General features: G+C 45.6%; 1 protein-coding gene across 5 annotated transcripts in view; it reads right to left on the reverse strand.

Moving 5' to 3' along the window:
* Nucleotides 1-1,787: 1,787 nt before the first annotated feature.
* SLC35F2 (solute carrier family 35 member F2) overlaps nt 1,788-12,976 on the reverse strand; it is a 50,264-nt gene continuing 39,075 nt past the window's right edge. For 3 of the 5 annotated variants that reach the window (XM_082682761.1, XM_082682760.1, XM_082682762.1), the window contains exons 4-8: nt 10,646-10,805; nt 9,418-9,574; nt 8,855-8,907; nt 7,460-7,614; nt 1,788-2,831 (exon numbers count right to left, since the gene is read on the reverse strand). In XM_082682761.1, the coding sequence (XP_082538887.1) occupies nt 2,646-2,831; nt 7,460-7,614; nt 8,855-8,907; nt 9,418-9,574; nt 10,646-10,805 (711 nt within the window). In that variant the 3' untranslated portion in view covers nt 1,788-2,645. The remainder of the gene's footprint in view (nt 2,832-7,459; nt 7,615-8,854; nt 8,908-9,417; nt 9,575-10,645; nt 10,806-12,976) is intronic. The other 2 variants (XM_082682764.1, XM_082682763.1) reach the window with 1 other exon arrangement.

Below are 12,976 nucleotides of genomic sequence, written 5' to 3' on the forward strand. Positions count from 1 at the left end.
CCCCACCTCCCTGCCTGTGCGCGCTCTCTCTCTCTCAAATGCATAAATAAAATCTTTTAAAAAGGACCTGGAGAAGTTGTAAAATGCAAGGTGGTTTAGGTCACAGGTCTTGGTCATACTTGCTAAAGCGCCACCTGCTGGACAGGCCATGGATAACACACATACATTCTCCGCAAGCCGCTGGTCCCCAAAAAGGGGGGAAACGTCCACTGTCAACCAGAGAACATAGTTTCCATGTCCAAACAGGGAGAATGACTCCAGCCAAGCCCTCTCTTCTTCCAGCATCACCACAGTCCAAATGCGCAATTTATTACCTCAATACAACACGAGGGAACAATCCAGCAGCCCTATTATACTATTCAGCAGGGTTTTGTTAATGGCATAAATATCTACAAGAAAATACTGAAAAATCAATATTCTTCTAATAGGGTGGAAAAGAATTTATGGGAGGTTATCAGCTTAAGAACGTGTTACATTTCAAAAGCTTGTATGTGAGCCAGATGTTTGAAAATACATTTTCCATGGGAGTGGTGGTACCGAGACCGGGGAAACTCTCGGTCTTTACGGACTTCTATAAACCAGGATGCAGGATTTGCGATCCGTTTATTGAAGTGCTGACTGTCACTCACAGCACGGCTTCTCTGGAACACTGAATTCTAAGTTTTGGTTTAGGATGCTCAGGGTTGAAGTCCTTTGCCCCTCTCCAGAGGGAGCAGGTAAGGAAAAAAAAAAAAAAAAACCACTGGGTTTAGGGGGACAGGGGGAAAGAGCCAAGCAGGAAGAGATTAACACTGCGCACATATATCTGCAGAAAACGCCTTCGTTTAGGCCAGTCTCCCCTTAAATGTTCTGAACTGCAGCCAGAGACAAAGTTCATTTAATAAATGTCCAAGGGGGCGCCTGGGTGGCTCAGTCTGCCTTCGGCTCAGGTAATGATCTCGGAGTGCTGGGGTGGAGGCTTCATCGAGCTCCCTGTTCGGCTGGGGAGTCTGCTTCTTCCTCTCCCTTCGCCCCAGCCCACTGCTCCTGCTCGCTCTCTTTCTCCAGTAAATTAACAAAATCTTTTTTAAAAGTAACTAAATGCCCAAGAACTGAGACAAAAAGAGGTCTAGAAAGATGAATAGAGACCATGGTTGACATCGAAGAGCTCAGCCGGCAGCGAGGAACGGCAGGTAAACAGCAAGCACTCCATAAGTGCAACAAGGAACATATGAACAAGGGCCCTGGGAACCTAGAGGAGAGGGAGCCTGACAGCCTGAGAAAGGCTTCAGAGCAAGAGATGATGGTTGAGCTCAGACTTGACACGCACGTGGGGCGCCATCACCTCAGGCTCTTCACGTCACCCCGCGCACACAGGTTTGTTCCTAGGCAGGGTGTTTAAGAAATAATGTGTTCATCCAAACGGAAGTCTTGCCCCAAAGGTGAAACACAGCAACCTAAGCTTTTCCCGTTCATTGGCAGCTGTGAATGATACACAGTGAAAATCAAACATCAGTTTTAAAGGGCTGCAGACAATAAAAAGTTATTCCACTCGAAAAACTTAAAAAAAAAAAAAAGGAAAAGAAAAAATTAAGGTAATTCAGAATTTTAAAAAGTTTCTTCCAGCAAATGATCCGTGGGCTCCCTCTGACTTCCCCTCCATCCCAACATAATCCCAGGTAGGTCTGCCGCAGCTCACCAAAGACAGGATTCTGAGAAGCCGGACAGGAAGAAATGTTGACTATATTAAGTCATTTAAAAATCCAGAAGGGAAACGGGTTCATCAAAGAAACCACACAACAAATGTATTGCCATGAAATCAAAATCTTTTAATCACATGAACAGTTACCCTCAATTTCTTTATTACATTAAAAAAAAAGTTTACATAGAGTTTACAGTTTTTGCAAAGTGGCAGCATGGTCGTGGATAATCATGATGATGCTACACATTCACACTGTGAATTGAAGAAGGATCGGAAAATCTCACGGCACGTTACAAATCCTCGGTGAGAAGCCGTGCACTGTCCTCTTAGAAGCGGACAGGGGGTCCCCAGGTCTCCCGCACCACCCCTCTCTCCTGCCCGGACGGCGCTCATACCGGTATCCCAGTCTTTCTCAAGGGCTACCCCAACCCGTTGCTGCCATATGCAATCATCAGACCCCGGGGTGGGCCACAGGGCTTGCGGACGAGGACGACCTCAGCAAGACAAAGCACCCGGAGGCCTCCAACTGTGGAAGGCTTCTCCGGTCCCGAACAGGCCTGGACTGCCCCCACTCCGGCCAGGACAGCCCGCTTGCGGCCGCGCCCTGAGGCTGGATCACGCCTGGGTATCCCCCCCACCAGGCTTTTCCGCAGGTGCCTCTGACACCCCAGCATGGCCCGCACCTGTCCCCCTGGCACGACCGGGCATTGGTCCTCAAACCCACAGACACACAATCCTAGCCACCTCAGCTTCTGCTCTATTTTCCAATTTCTGGTTTTGATGCATTATTTTCTATTCCTTTGTAAAATCTAACCACTGGCTCCAATCCAATGTCTAAGGGCTCGCCCCCCCAGTAATTTTCCAAGAGTCCCCTCCGCCCCCAGCAGGCTCTGCCGCCTCCCAGCGACGGCCCCCGGTTTCCCGGGAAGCCTCGGGTGCCCACGCTCCGCGCCTTCCTCTCCAGCTACAAGGCGGCGGAGTGGGTCTCCGGCAGGTTCTCCTCCAACTTCAACCCCAGGTTGTCGATGCCAATGCTGGTGACCTGCGGCACGTCGCTGTCCGCCGGCTCAGCCGTGCGCGTCGGGGTGGAGCAGTACAGCACGAAGCCCACCATGATGACGGTGAAGGACAGGATGTAGAGCCCAGAGAACTAGGAGGAGAACAGGAGGGGGCTGTGGTCTCTGGCAAACGCAGGCCGGCTGCTGCCCTGGGCCAACCACGCGATCCCGTGACCTTTGTTTCTGGAAGCTGCCTAAGGAGACGCTGATACCCCCAAGCCCTCCGGTGCACGCGTGCGTGAAGACACGGTCTCGGGCATCACCTGTCCCATCAGCCGGTCCCTGCATCTCTAGGAAACGGAACTTCTGCCTTTCTCTGTGCTATGCCCGGCTGGACGCCACCCCGCAACCAGCCCCACTCAGTGCAGACCATCAGAGGTCAGCCCGGACACCAGGAGCGAGCCCATTTCAGACCCTAAGCCCTGCTTGTAATGTGGCTATGAAACAGAGAAATACAGGACCCAGGATAAAATGTGGGCAAACAGAGAAGACAAGTTCTCCACAACCCTTCGCGTATGCGAATGCAATAAAATCCAGTTTCTTAAAATTTAATAAATTATCTTCTTTCGGTAGACAAGGGTAACAAGCAGGTAAGATTTTTAGAGCTCGAAGAACGTCATTTTTTGGAAAAGCCTCAAACCCCAAGAGGTCACTGGTGTGAAGTGCAGTCGGACAAGCCCAGGGCGCGGAGCCTTGTGGGTGAGCCTCCCACCGTCCGGGATTCCGGAAGGACCAACTGCAGCGAGAGCCCATTCTGACAAACACACCACAAGGATGTTCAGAGTTTCTGGTGACCTTCTCCAACCCACCCCCTCTGTTAGGAAAACAAACATCCAGAATAAAATGCAGTGAAGACAAAAACACTAATTCACTGTTTATTATTACTGAAAAACGGCCTTCTGACATACCCCCAAAGTTTGAATAAATAATAATATGCACTTTGCATATTTGCTCTTATTTGAATGGAGGAGCCATACAAAAGTTCAAGTATTAAGGAAATTAATAATTATTTTTAACAGCATGAAAGATTAAAGAAAGAGAAGAGCTGAAGACTGACCAAGGATGATGTAGTAAAAATTAAGGTAACTATGTAACATAATTAATGTGCCATTAAACACCTAGGATCATTTTTTTTTTCTTGGTACAAGCAAACTCAAATTTATGAGTGGTCTTGCTAACCTGATTTCAAAGTTAAGAACAGAGGATGCTGGGGGTGCTTGGTGGCTCAGTCGGTTAAGTGTCTGACTTCTGCTCAGGTCATGATCTCAGGGTTAAGGGATCAAGCCCCGCTTTAGGCTCCCCACTCCGTAGGGAGTGTCCCTCTCCCTCTACCCTCCCCACCACTTGTGCTCTCTCAGATAAATAAATAAAATCTTAATTAAAAAAAAAGAATGGAGCATGCTATTTTATTCAAGCCAACAAATGTTTAATTCACTTAAGATTTCAAAGTATGCTCCCAAAGAGTTCTAATGCCTAAAGAGAGTTCTAATAAAAAGGTGATAAAGAAAAACGATAAGAAAACATAACAGACTAGGAAAGGAGAGGAGAGGGGGAGAGAGGAGAAAGAACAAGATACACTCCAAAAAGTAGCAGGAGGAACTAAATAGGGTTTTGAAATGAGTATTATGTACAGTCCTGGTCATCTCCGGGCTTCTCTGAGTCACCACTGGCTTCTGCACGTTTATTTTCTAAAGATGCTCAATCACTTCCTAACCTTAAGCCTTTAGATATCTTTAAGGAATGGAAGAGCCACAGCCCTCCCCAAAACAGGAAAGCCTTCACCAGATTCAGTGCAAAGAGTCAATGATAATGACGTGAGTCAAGCTTGGCTTGACACCCAAACCTGGCTTTAGTTCTTGGATCCAAACCAAGCATGGTCCTCACAAGCATGGCCAAACACAGCTGGCATTTAATGAATACTTTTTGGGGAAAAAGGAGATTCAGAGACTATTAGGGAAAATTAAACCTATTTAGATTACCCTTAATTTTCAAAGTCAATATTATAAAGTCAGTATCTATGGCCTCCTATAAAATGTTTACTGTTACCTGTAGGGAAGCCTACATAACTTGTTCAAAACATGTCCTGTTTGGTTTGGTGGTTTTAAATGGTTGGATCCTCTTAAGAACCAGGTGATCAAATGGAGTCATTTCCCTTAGAAGGGAGAGACTCCGAGGGAATGAGGGAAGTCTCCTGAATTAGAGGCTCTAACCTTTATCTCCCTTCTTTTCATTCTTTTTTTTTTTTTCTTTTCCTTTTTTCTTTTTTTTTTTTTTTCTTCTTCTTTTTTTAATTCTACTGGTTGTGTCAGGATCTATACTGGAAGTTTCTTGTGGCTACTCTGGTCAGTAAGTATTTACTCAAGATCAATTCCAGAAGAGGCAGAGTCTGACACTGAGGAGTGCAGAAATGTTTAAACTTTTCAACTGTGGATTTTAAAAATCAGAGCCAAGGTTATTTTAGAAACTACAATTTTAAGAATTGATGGTATACTGGGCTTATAACTGCCTTTAAAACTGCTTCAAAATGCTAGGTATTGCACACCCGGGGGGCTCAGTAGGTTAAGAATTTGCCTTCAGCTCAGGTCATGAGCTCTCAGGGTCCTGCAATCGAGTCCCATGTCGGGCTCCCTGCTCTATGGGGAGTTGGCTTCTCCCTCTGTCTCTCTCTACCTCTCATGAATAAATAAATAAAATCTTTAAATAACTTTTTTTAAGCGCTAGGTATCTTCTTTAAGCTCTGAATGGTTTCCCACCTCTATAATTTACTCTGAAGGTCACAGCAGACCTACTCTCTGTTCTACAAGTCTTGAAATGGCCTTTGAACAAAAACAATTAAATCTGATCTGGATTAAGAGACATGGAGGGACAAAGAAACATAAAGCAAAAGAATGGAGAAGGAATTTAACGTTTGCATGCTCTAATTTTGAAATAACGGTTTAAAGTTATATGGTCAAAAAAATGAAATACAAAAAGCTTTTTCATGTTCAAGTTAAGAGCAGTTAAAAAGCAAATATCTACATGAAAAGAGCTTATAACAGGTAGTGGCAGGTGTATTTTAAAAGCTTTTCTTTCTTTAACCTTACTTTCTCCTTCCCGCTGGGATAGTATTTTGCTTAGAAGAAATTAAACTACTAAAGCTAAGCCAATATATTTGGTTTAAAAAGAAAAACGCACAGGTGAGTGGGATCCTACTTTACATAGATAACCTATAACCACTAAGCTTAACTGCAGAATAGAAACAACATCACCTCCTGGTGGCAGCCATGTGAAATGCAAGCACAGCACCACAGCTCACTTTTAAGGCTCATTTTGTAGCCCTTGGCAGCTGTTCTCATTAAAATAATAATAATAATAATAATAATAATAATAATAATAATAATAATAGGGCACCTGAGTAGCTCAGTGGGTTAAAGCCTCTGCCTCAGCTTGGGTCATGATCTCAGGGTCCTGGAATCAAGCCCTGTGTTGGGCTCTCAGCTCAGCGGAGAGCCTGCTTCCTCCTTTCTCTCTCTCTGCCTACCTGTGATCTCTGTCAAATAAATAAATTAAATCTTTAAAATAATAATAATAAGAAATTTTTAAAAATCTAGGCCTGTCAGGTCACTTCTGCGGGGCCTGCCTCCGACACTCTGATTCACTCCAATATTTGTTGCTTTTTTTTTTTTTTAAGATTTTATTTATTTATTTATCAGAGAGAGAGTGAGCGAGAGCGAGCACAGGCAGAGTGGAAGGCAGAGTCAGAGGGAGAAGCAGGCTCCCTGCGGAGCAAGGAGCCCGATGTGGGACTCGATCCCAGGACGCTGGGATCATGACCTGAGCCGAAGGCAGCTGCTTAACCAACTGAGCCACCCAGGCGTCCCTATTTGTTGCTTTTTAATGATGCAACAAAAAGTTACAAATACTCTTTCAGTCTAAGTTCAGGAACACCTTAACCACCAAGTTTGTAAAGATAACACTGAGTTCCTTTCATACATAAGGCAAATGGTTTATGTTTCTTTAGCCGAAATTTCTGAGAACCCACTAAACAAGGCGCTGTGAGTTCATGGCCAAATCCTGGGAATAGTGTAAATCAGTGTCAAGCAATTTCTGCCTAGGTATAAAATTCTACAAGGACAAAGAAATGTATTTGCTGTCCCCAAATGAAACTAAAAGTATCAAGCAACAGCCAACATTCTCGGTATTTGTTCAAATAACTAGGATAGCAAGCTCACCGACAAGCATTTACTGAAGGTATACTCAAGAAAGACAGATTTCCAATGTAGCAGTTCTCAAGGTACACTCCTAAGACCTTAGGCACCCAAGACCCTTTCAAAAGTCTATAACATCAAAACTTTTATTATATTATGAACATGATTCTATTTGCATGGAGTAGATCGTCCAACGAGATTGTTGCCCAAAAAGATGAGGTTTTATTTGTGGATCTAAAAGACACCCACAGAGGGACGCCTGGGTGGCTCAGTTGGTTAAGCAGCTGCCTTCGGCTTAGGTCATGATCCCAGGGTCCTGGGATCGAGTCCCACATCGGGCTCCTTGCTCCGCAGGGAGCCTGCTTCTCCCTCTGACTCTGCCTGCCACTCTGTCTGCCTGTGCTCGCTCTCACTCGCTCTCTCTGACAAATAAATAAATAAAATCTTTAAAAAAATAAAATAAAATAAAAGACACACACAGCTTCTTTTAGGCCAAGCAAGTGTTTCTATTTGAACACGATCTATTTGCTTACCTTATAGCCAAACAGAAAAAGTCCAAAGAAAAGACTGTAGAGGTCGGCCGTCAGGATGCCCAAGTTCACAGAGGTGGCACTGGTGACTTTAATCACTAGTGGCATGAAGCTGTACAGGCAAAACATAGAGAGGGCAAACGCCACAAAGAGCAGAGCTGCGGAAAAAGCAAAGTGTAACAGCTAACATTACAGGAAGAAATCGGAAGGCAAAGACCCTTTTAAGGCTTGGCTGCCATCTACAATTCCCTGACCCACAAACTCTCCACAGAGCCACTTGCTAATGCTCAGCATTGCAAATGCTGAAATTTGCAGAAAGCCCTCAGGGCAAAAAATAGTCATAATAATAACAAGATACGACACCGAGGAAGGACTTCAAAATCGCAACACGGTGTTCGATGGTCAAGTCCGTGGGGACTTGCTCATGGTGTGAATGGTTCAGCAGCTCTCATCACTGGCCCCAACCGCCCACCCCCGAGAGTGTGATGCTGTGATAAAAGGTCAATAAAAGCAGAATCACTATCAAGAAAAATCACCATAGTCTTTCGTTTGTTTTTGTCTGGTTCATTGGTTGGACATGATTCGTGTCACTGGACTCAGAATAAAGCGTTTTTAGTCACCAAAGGCAGCTTATGCTTATTACCTTGTGCTTGCATCACTAAATTCAGCGCCCGGTCTAACCATCCTCTTCCGGGCACAGCGTGTGACCGCTCAGCTTTGCAACCACTCCTTCAATCCCACCCCCATACTCAACACACCCCCAGTCACACTCACTCACATTCACGCACACTCACTCACACTCTCACAAGCCAGGTTCTTTAACTGAATCAAATTACGTAAGCACAGCCAACACACTTCGTGACATTTCACGGACTGTTTCTAACTTCCTTCCACCCGTCACTCAATAAGGTTGGAGGAGTCCTTCCTAACCGTTCCCTCACTGTTTGCTACATTGTTTGTTTGTGCAGATGCCCAGGAACATCAGGTGAGAGTCATATGGAAGGCGGCAGGTGATTCCACGCCGTCAGAGTATTGGGGTTAATGTTTCACGAATTACATGGAGCAGACAACCTTCAAACGAGGTTTGAGGACTCGCGACGCAGACCTAATGGAAAGTGAGTGTGACCAAAGGTCAGTCGGTCTTGTTCAGAATTCCTGGTAAAGAAAAGCTCTTCCTGGGCGTAAAGATTAAGAATTAACTCCTGTGAAGGTTCATTTACGAGTTCTCAGGGAAAACTCAATGTAAAACCCTGGAGAACTCTGGGTACCACATTGCTCTGTGATTTTACAGAAATGGTTTAATATTACTTAAATGAAGTATTTATTTCTCAATGCGCACTTTTGTCACTCGAGAGGAAAGGCTACTGACTCAAAGAGGAAGACCATGGATGTACGTACCGATCTTCCAGTCCCACCGAATGCCGGCAATATCCTTATATTCCACGATCAACCTGAGATCAAAACCAGAGAGAACCACACACTCATTGTCACTAGCTTATAAGCATTTTAGTTGCTCTACTCCAGCTAAGGTGAGGAATTATGTTGATTTTGAAATCTTTCTTAGTGTATAAAAATAAGTATCTATAAGATAAATGACAACAAATAAAACCAAAGGAGCCCACAAACATGCTCAAGGCCCTTCGAGGCACTTTTCAAAGAGCACCCAGCATGAGACTATGCTTTCCATTTGAACAGGGAGTTAATATTTTCTGTTAATAACTGAAAAATAACGTCTGTACTGGGAATGCCTGTACCACACCGTAAGCAGAAATCCTAAGCTTCACGCGCATGTAAGAAAACAAGGTGCAATTCTTGATATTTCAAGAATCTTCTAATCATTAGCCAGCTCCTGATTTCACACAGGAATCTGGGCCAAACCACAATGAGTATCGGTAGCGGGAAAGGAATCGTGTACCACAGATGGGCTTATTTTGTTTTGAAGGGAGACTTTAGACTCTTACAGCTGTATGCCGCTGATCACTGTTCCAAATAAGCCCACCATCCCTAAAAACTCCTGTCTGCTCAGCTTCTTCACAATGTACTCTTCACACACGTTAGACACAGCATAGAGGGAAGCGCCTAGAAGGACCAAGATGTCACCAATCAGGACGTTACTGCCTACAGGAAGACAAGACACAAAAAGGTACACAGCGTCAAGACAGGGGACCCTTCTCGCCTGGTTCTAGGAGTTGATCTGGTTCACATCCATTTGAATAAGATTTTATAGAAGGGGAGACCCTGGTTTCTAGAAGTTTAAAGACTCTTACTCCTCTCACTTTCTGGCATAATTCTGCCGTGATTTTTCATGTTCTGTCCCCTCGGGAGATGATGCGACTGGAAGACGGATAATGTAAGGCCTTAGGAAATGATTCTCTGACAAAGAAATTAATGGAATTTAGGGAAGAGAATTAACTAAAAACTACAGGGAAGGAAGCTAGGTAGTCAAGGTCATCTTCTCTCAATCCGAGGACACCGTGAAGTCACTTGTAGACTAGGTAAATTCAGACACCATATTTAGATTTTAAAGCATCATCTGAACTTTGACCCGAAGGAAGTCCAAGTGTTCTCATTCACGGAGCGACTAGAAAGAGGTCAGTCACCCAGTGGACAGAAGCTTCCTTTTGATAAAGAGCCATGAATCTACAGTAGGATTTTCTTTTCTTTCTTTCTTTCTTTCTTTTTAAGATTTTATTTATTTGACAGAGAGAGATCACAAGTAGGCAGAGAGGCAGGCAGAGAGAGAGGGGAGAAGCAGGCTCCCTGCTGAGCAGAAAGCCCAATGTGGGGCTGGATCCCAGGACCCTGAGATCATGACCTGAGCCAAAGGCAGAGGCTTAACCCACTGAGCCACCCAGGCGCCCCTACAGTAGCCTTTCCAGCAACTAATCCAAATGGATGGACCAAAAGAGGATTATTGCAAATATTTAAAGAAACTTCTCTCTCATGAGACAAAACAAAACTATTTAGTGTAACAAAAGGGAGCAAGGACCATGGGCAGGCAGGAATGCAAAGCACGCTTGGTGGACCGTGTCCCGACAGCAGAAGCCAGTAAATGTGAAAATAAAACTGAAAAGGCAGTTTAAGCAAGACACGTCTTCCGTCTTTTCCCATAGAGCTTTGCAATACAGAAGCGAAAACACAAAAAACACCTTGTTTTCTGTGACCGAAGCAGAAGGACTACAGCCTCACCTGAATTGTCCTCCCTCCCCGCCAGGATGTCTGCACCGACCATCGTCCCCACACCCAACAGACACACAGCCACGGCGATGAAGTGGGTCGCTCTGTATCTTGCGTAAAGAATAAACCACGAGAGAGCCATCAACACAGGGATCCCGAAGCAGTCCAAGAGCTGCAAGGAAGGAGACACAAACAGCGTGAGCCTTCTGTCCTTAACTACGTGAGTCTTCCGTCCTCAACTAAAACATGGGTAACTCATGCTCGGAGTTCCTGCCCGTCCTGTATGTCTCGACGGCGATCTACCTACCGGATTACTCAGGTTTACCTTCCCCTGGATGGACGCCTTGTACCTTCACAGCCCTGTGAGACTGAAACCACGGTCCCCATTGTACACATGAGGAAAACCAAGGCGCAGTCGGGTTAAATGAGGTGCTCCGGATCCCACAGCTGGACGCGGGAGAACCAGTGGCTGACCCCAGGGATTCTGTCTCGCAGACTGTGTTGTATGTCTACCCTCCCGCTCGTGTTTCTCCTCCAGTCCAGCAGGCAGACCTGCTCTCCCTCACTCGAGCAGTACTTCCGCACCTCAGGTCGGGGAGACCTTAGGAGAGGAGCTGGAGTGCAGAGAACGAGAGAGATACGGCCCAGCCCTCAGGAGCCGACAGAAGGCTAGACAGACACAGAAGAAATAGTCACACAAGCAGGTGTTCAGCTGCTGTTGGGCTAAGAGCCACCGAGAGGTACAGGAGACTGTCAGAAAGCCCAAAGACACCATCTCCCTGACTGGCCAACCGCACCGTGGCTCACAGCAAATCGATATTCCTCCATCACCCAGTGATCATGGGTCCAGAAAAACCTGCTCCACGCCTAATATGGCCAGGCTACAAGGCAGTGCCAAAAATCACAGCAAATTCAAAATCACTTGTAAGATTAAGGGGGAAAAAAATGGAGATTTTATTCCCTCCATTCTTGAATTCACAAATCATGTGAAGTGCATTCAAGGATAAAATATATTCCGTACGCTAATAATAGTCCCAAACCTACTTTACCATTCCTCCTGTTCTTTTTTTTTTTTTTCTTAACCTTGACTTGGATTCTCTCTGTGTCTGTCTCATTTTGGACAAGGCCCTAAATCTCCCGCAGCCTCTTCGAGCCCATCCCCGGCTGCTGACTGATTGCCTTTTGTTGCGGTGTCAGTCCTGCAGGCCCCTGCGCCTGGGTGCGGGAACGGGCACCTCGCCTTGTTATTTATTCCAGCTGCAGAGCTCCAATCCCCTAAGTGCTTTACGGAGCCAGCCTGAATAACAAACCATTAAATGATGCAAATGATAACAGCCTGTCTCGGAAGACGCCAGCACAATCCAGCCATAATGACTTAACAAAGTCTAAAAGATGTTCCTTAAACCCAAAAAAGTAAAAAAAAAAAAAAAAAAATCCCTCTCTAAAGTCTCACAGGAGACTCCCTATCCTTAAATTGTGCCTTAAAATTGAACTTAAGTTTATTCTATTCTGGGGGCGCCTGAGGGGGGCTCCATCGGTGAAGCCTCTGCCTTCAGCTCAGGTCATGATCTCAGGGTCCTGGGATGCAGCCCGAGTGGAGCTCCCTGCTCAGCGGGGAGCCTGCTTCTCTCTCTGCCTCTGCCTGCCGCTCCCTTGTTTGTGCTCTCTCGATCCCTCTCTGTCAAATAAATAAATAAATAAAATCTTAAAAAGAAATGTGCTCTATTTTCAACAATTTGGGGTGGGCCGTGAGTGGCCATCTAAGGGACCTGCCTACGCCGTGCTCCCTGGCCAGTCCTCCTCGGCGTCACAGTCGGAAATGAAGAGATCAGACCAGATGATCTCACAGGTTCAAAAGTTCCCCTTCTCACCTGCTCTCTAGCACACGGGGCCATCTACCTACATGGACTCTCCTTCTTATATACTCTTGGTGATGGCTGTCTTCTCCTTGATGAGTTCCGTCCCAAGAGCCTCCCTATTTAACCTAATCTTTAAAAATTACTGGGGCCCCTGGGAGGTTCAGTTGTTAAGCAGCTGCCTTCGGCTCTGGTCATGACCCCAGGGTCCTGGGATCAAGTCCTACGTTGGGCTCCCTGCTCGGCAGAAGCCTGCTTCTCCCTCTCCCACTCCCTCTGCTTGTGTTCCCTCTCTCGCTGTGTCTCTGCCAAATAAATAAATTAAAAAAAAAAAATTATTGTCCAGCCACAGTCCGCAAGGTATGAAGTCAGACGGCCAGCAGAGGCAAGCACAGATACAAAACTGAGTTAGACTGTGTTAGAAATACTTTATTAGACATGGAGCGGAAAGGACAAAGGAAGACAGAAGGAGGCCGTGGAGAACGGA

Source organism: Mustela nivalis (assembly GCF_964662115.1).
Source record: "Mustela nivalis genome assembly, chromosome: 9".
In the NCBI taxonomy this organism is placed as follows: Eukaryota; Metazoa; Chordata; class Mammalia; order Carnivora; family Mustelidae; genus Mustela; species Mustela nivalis.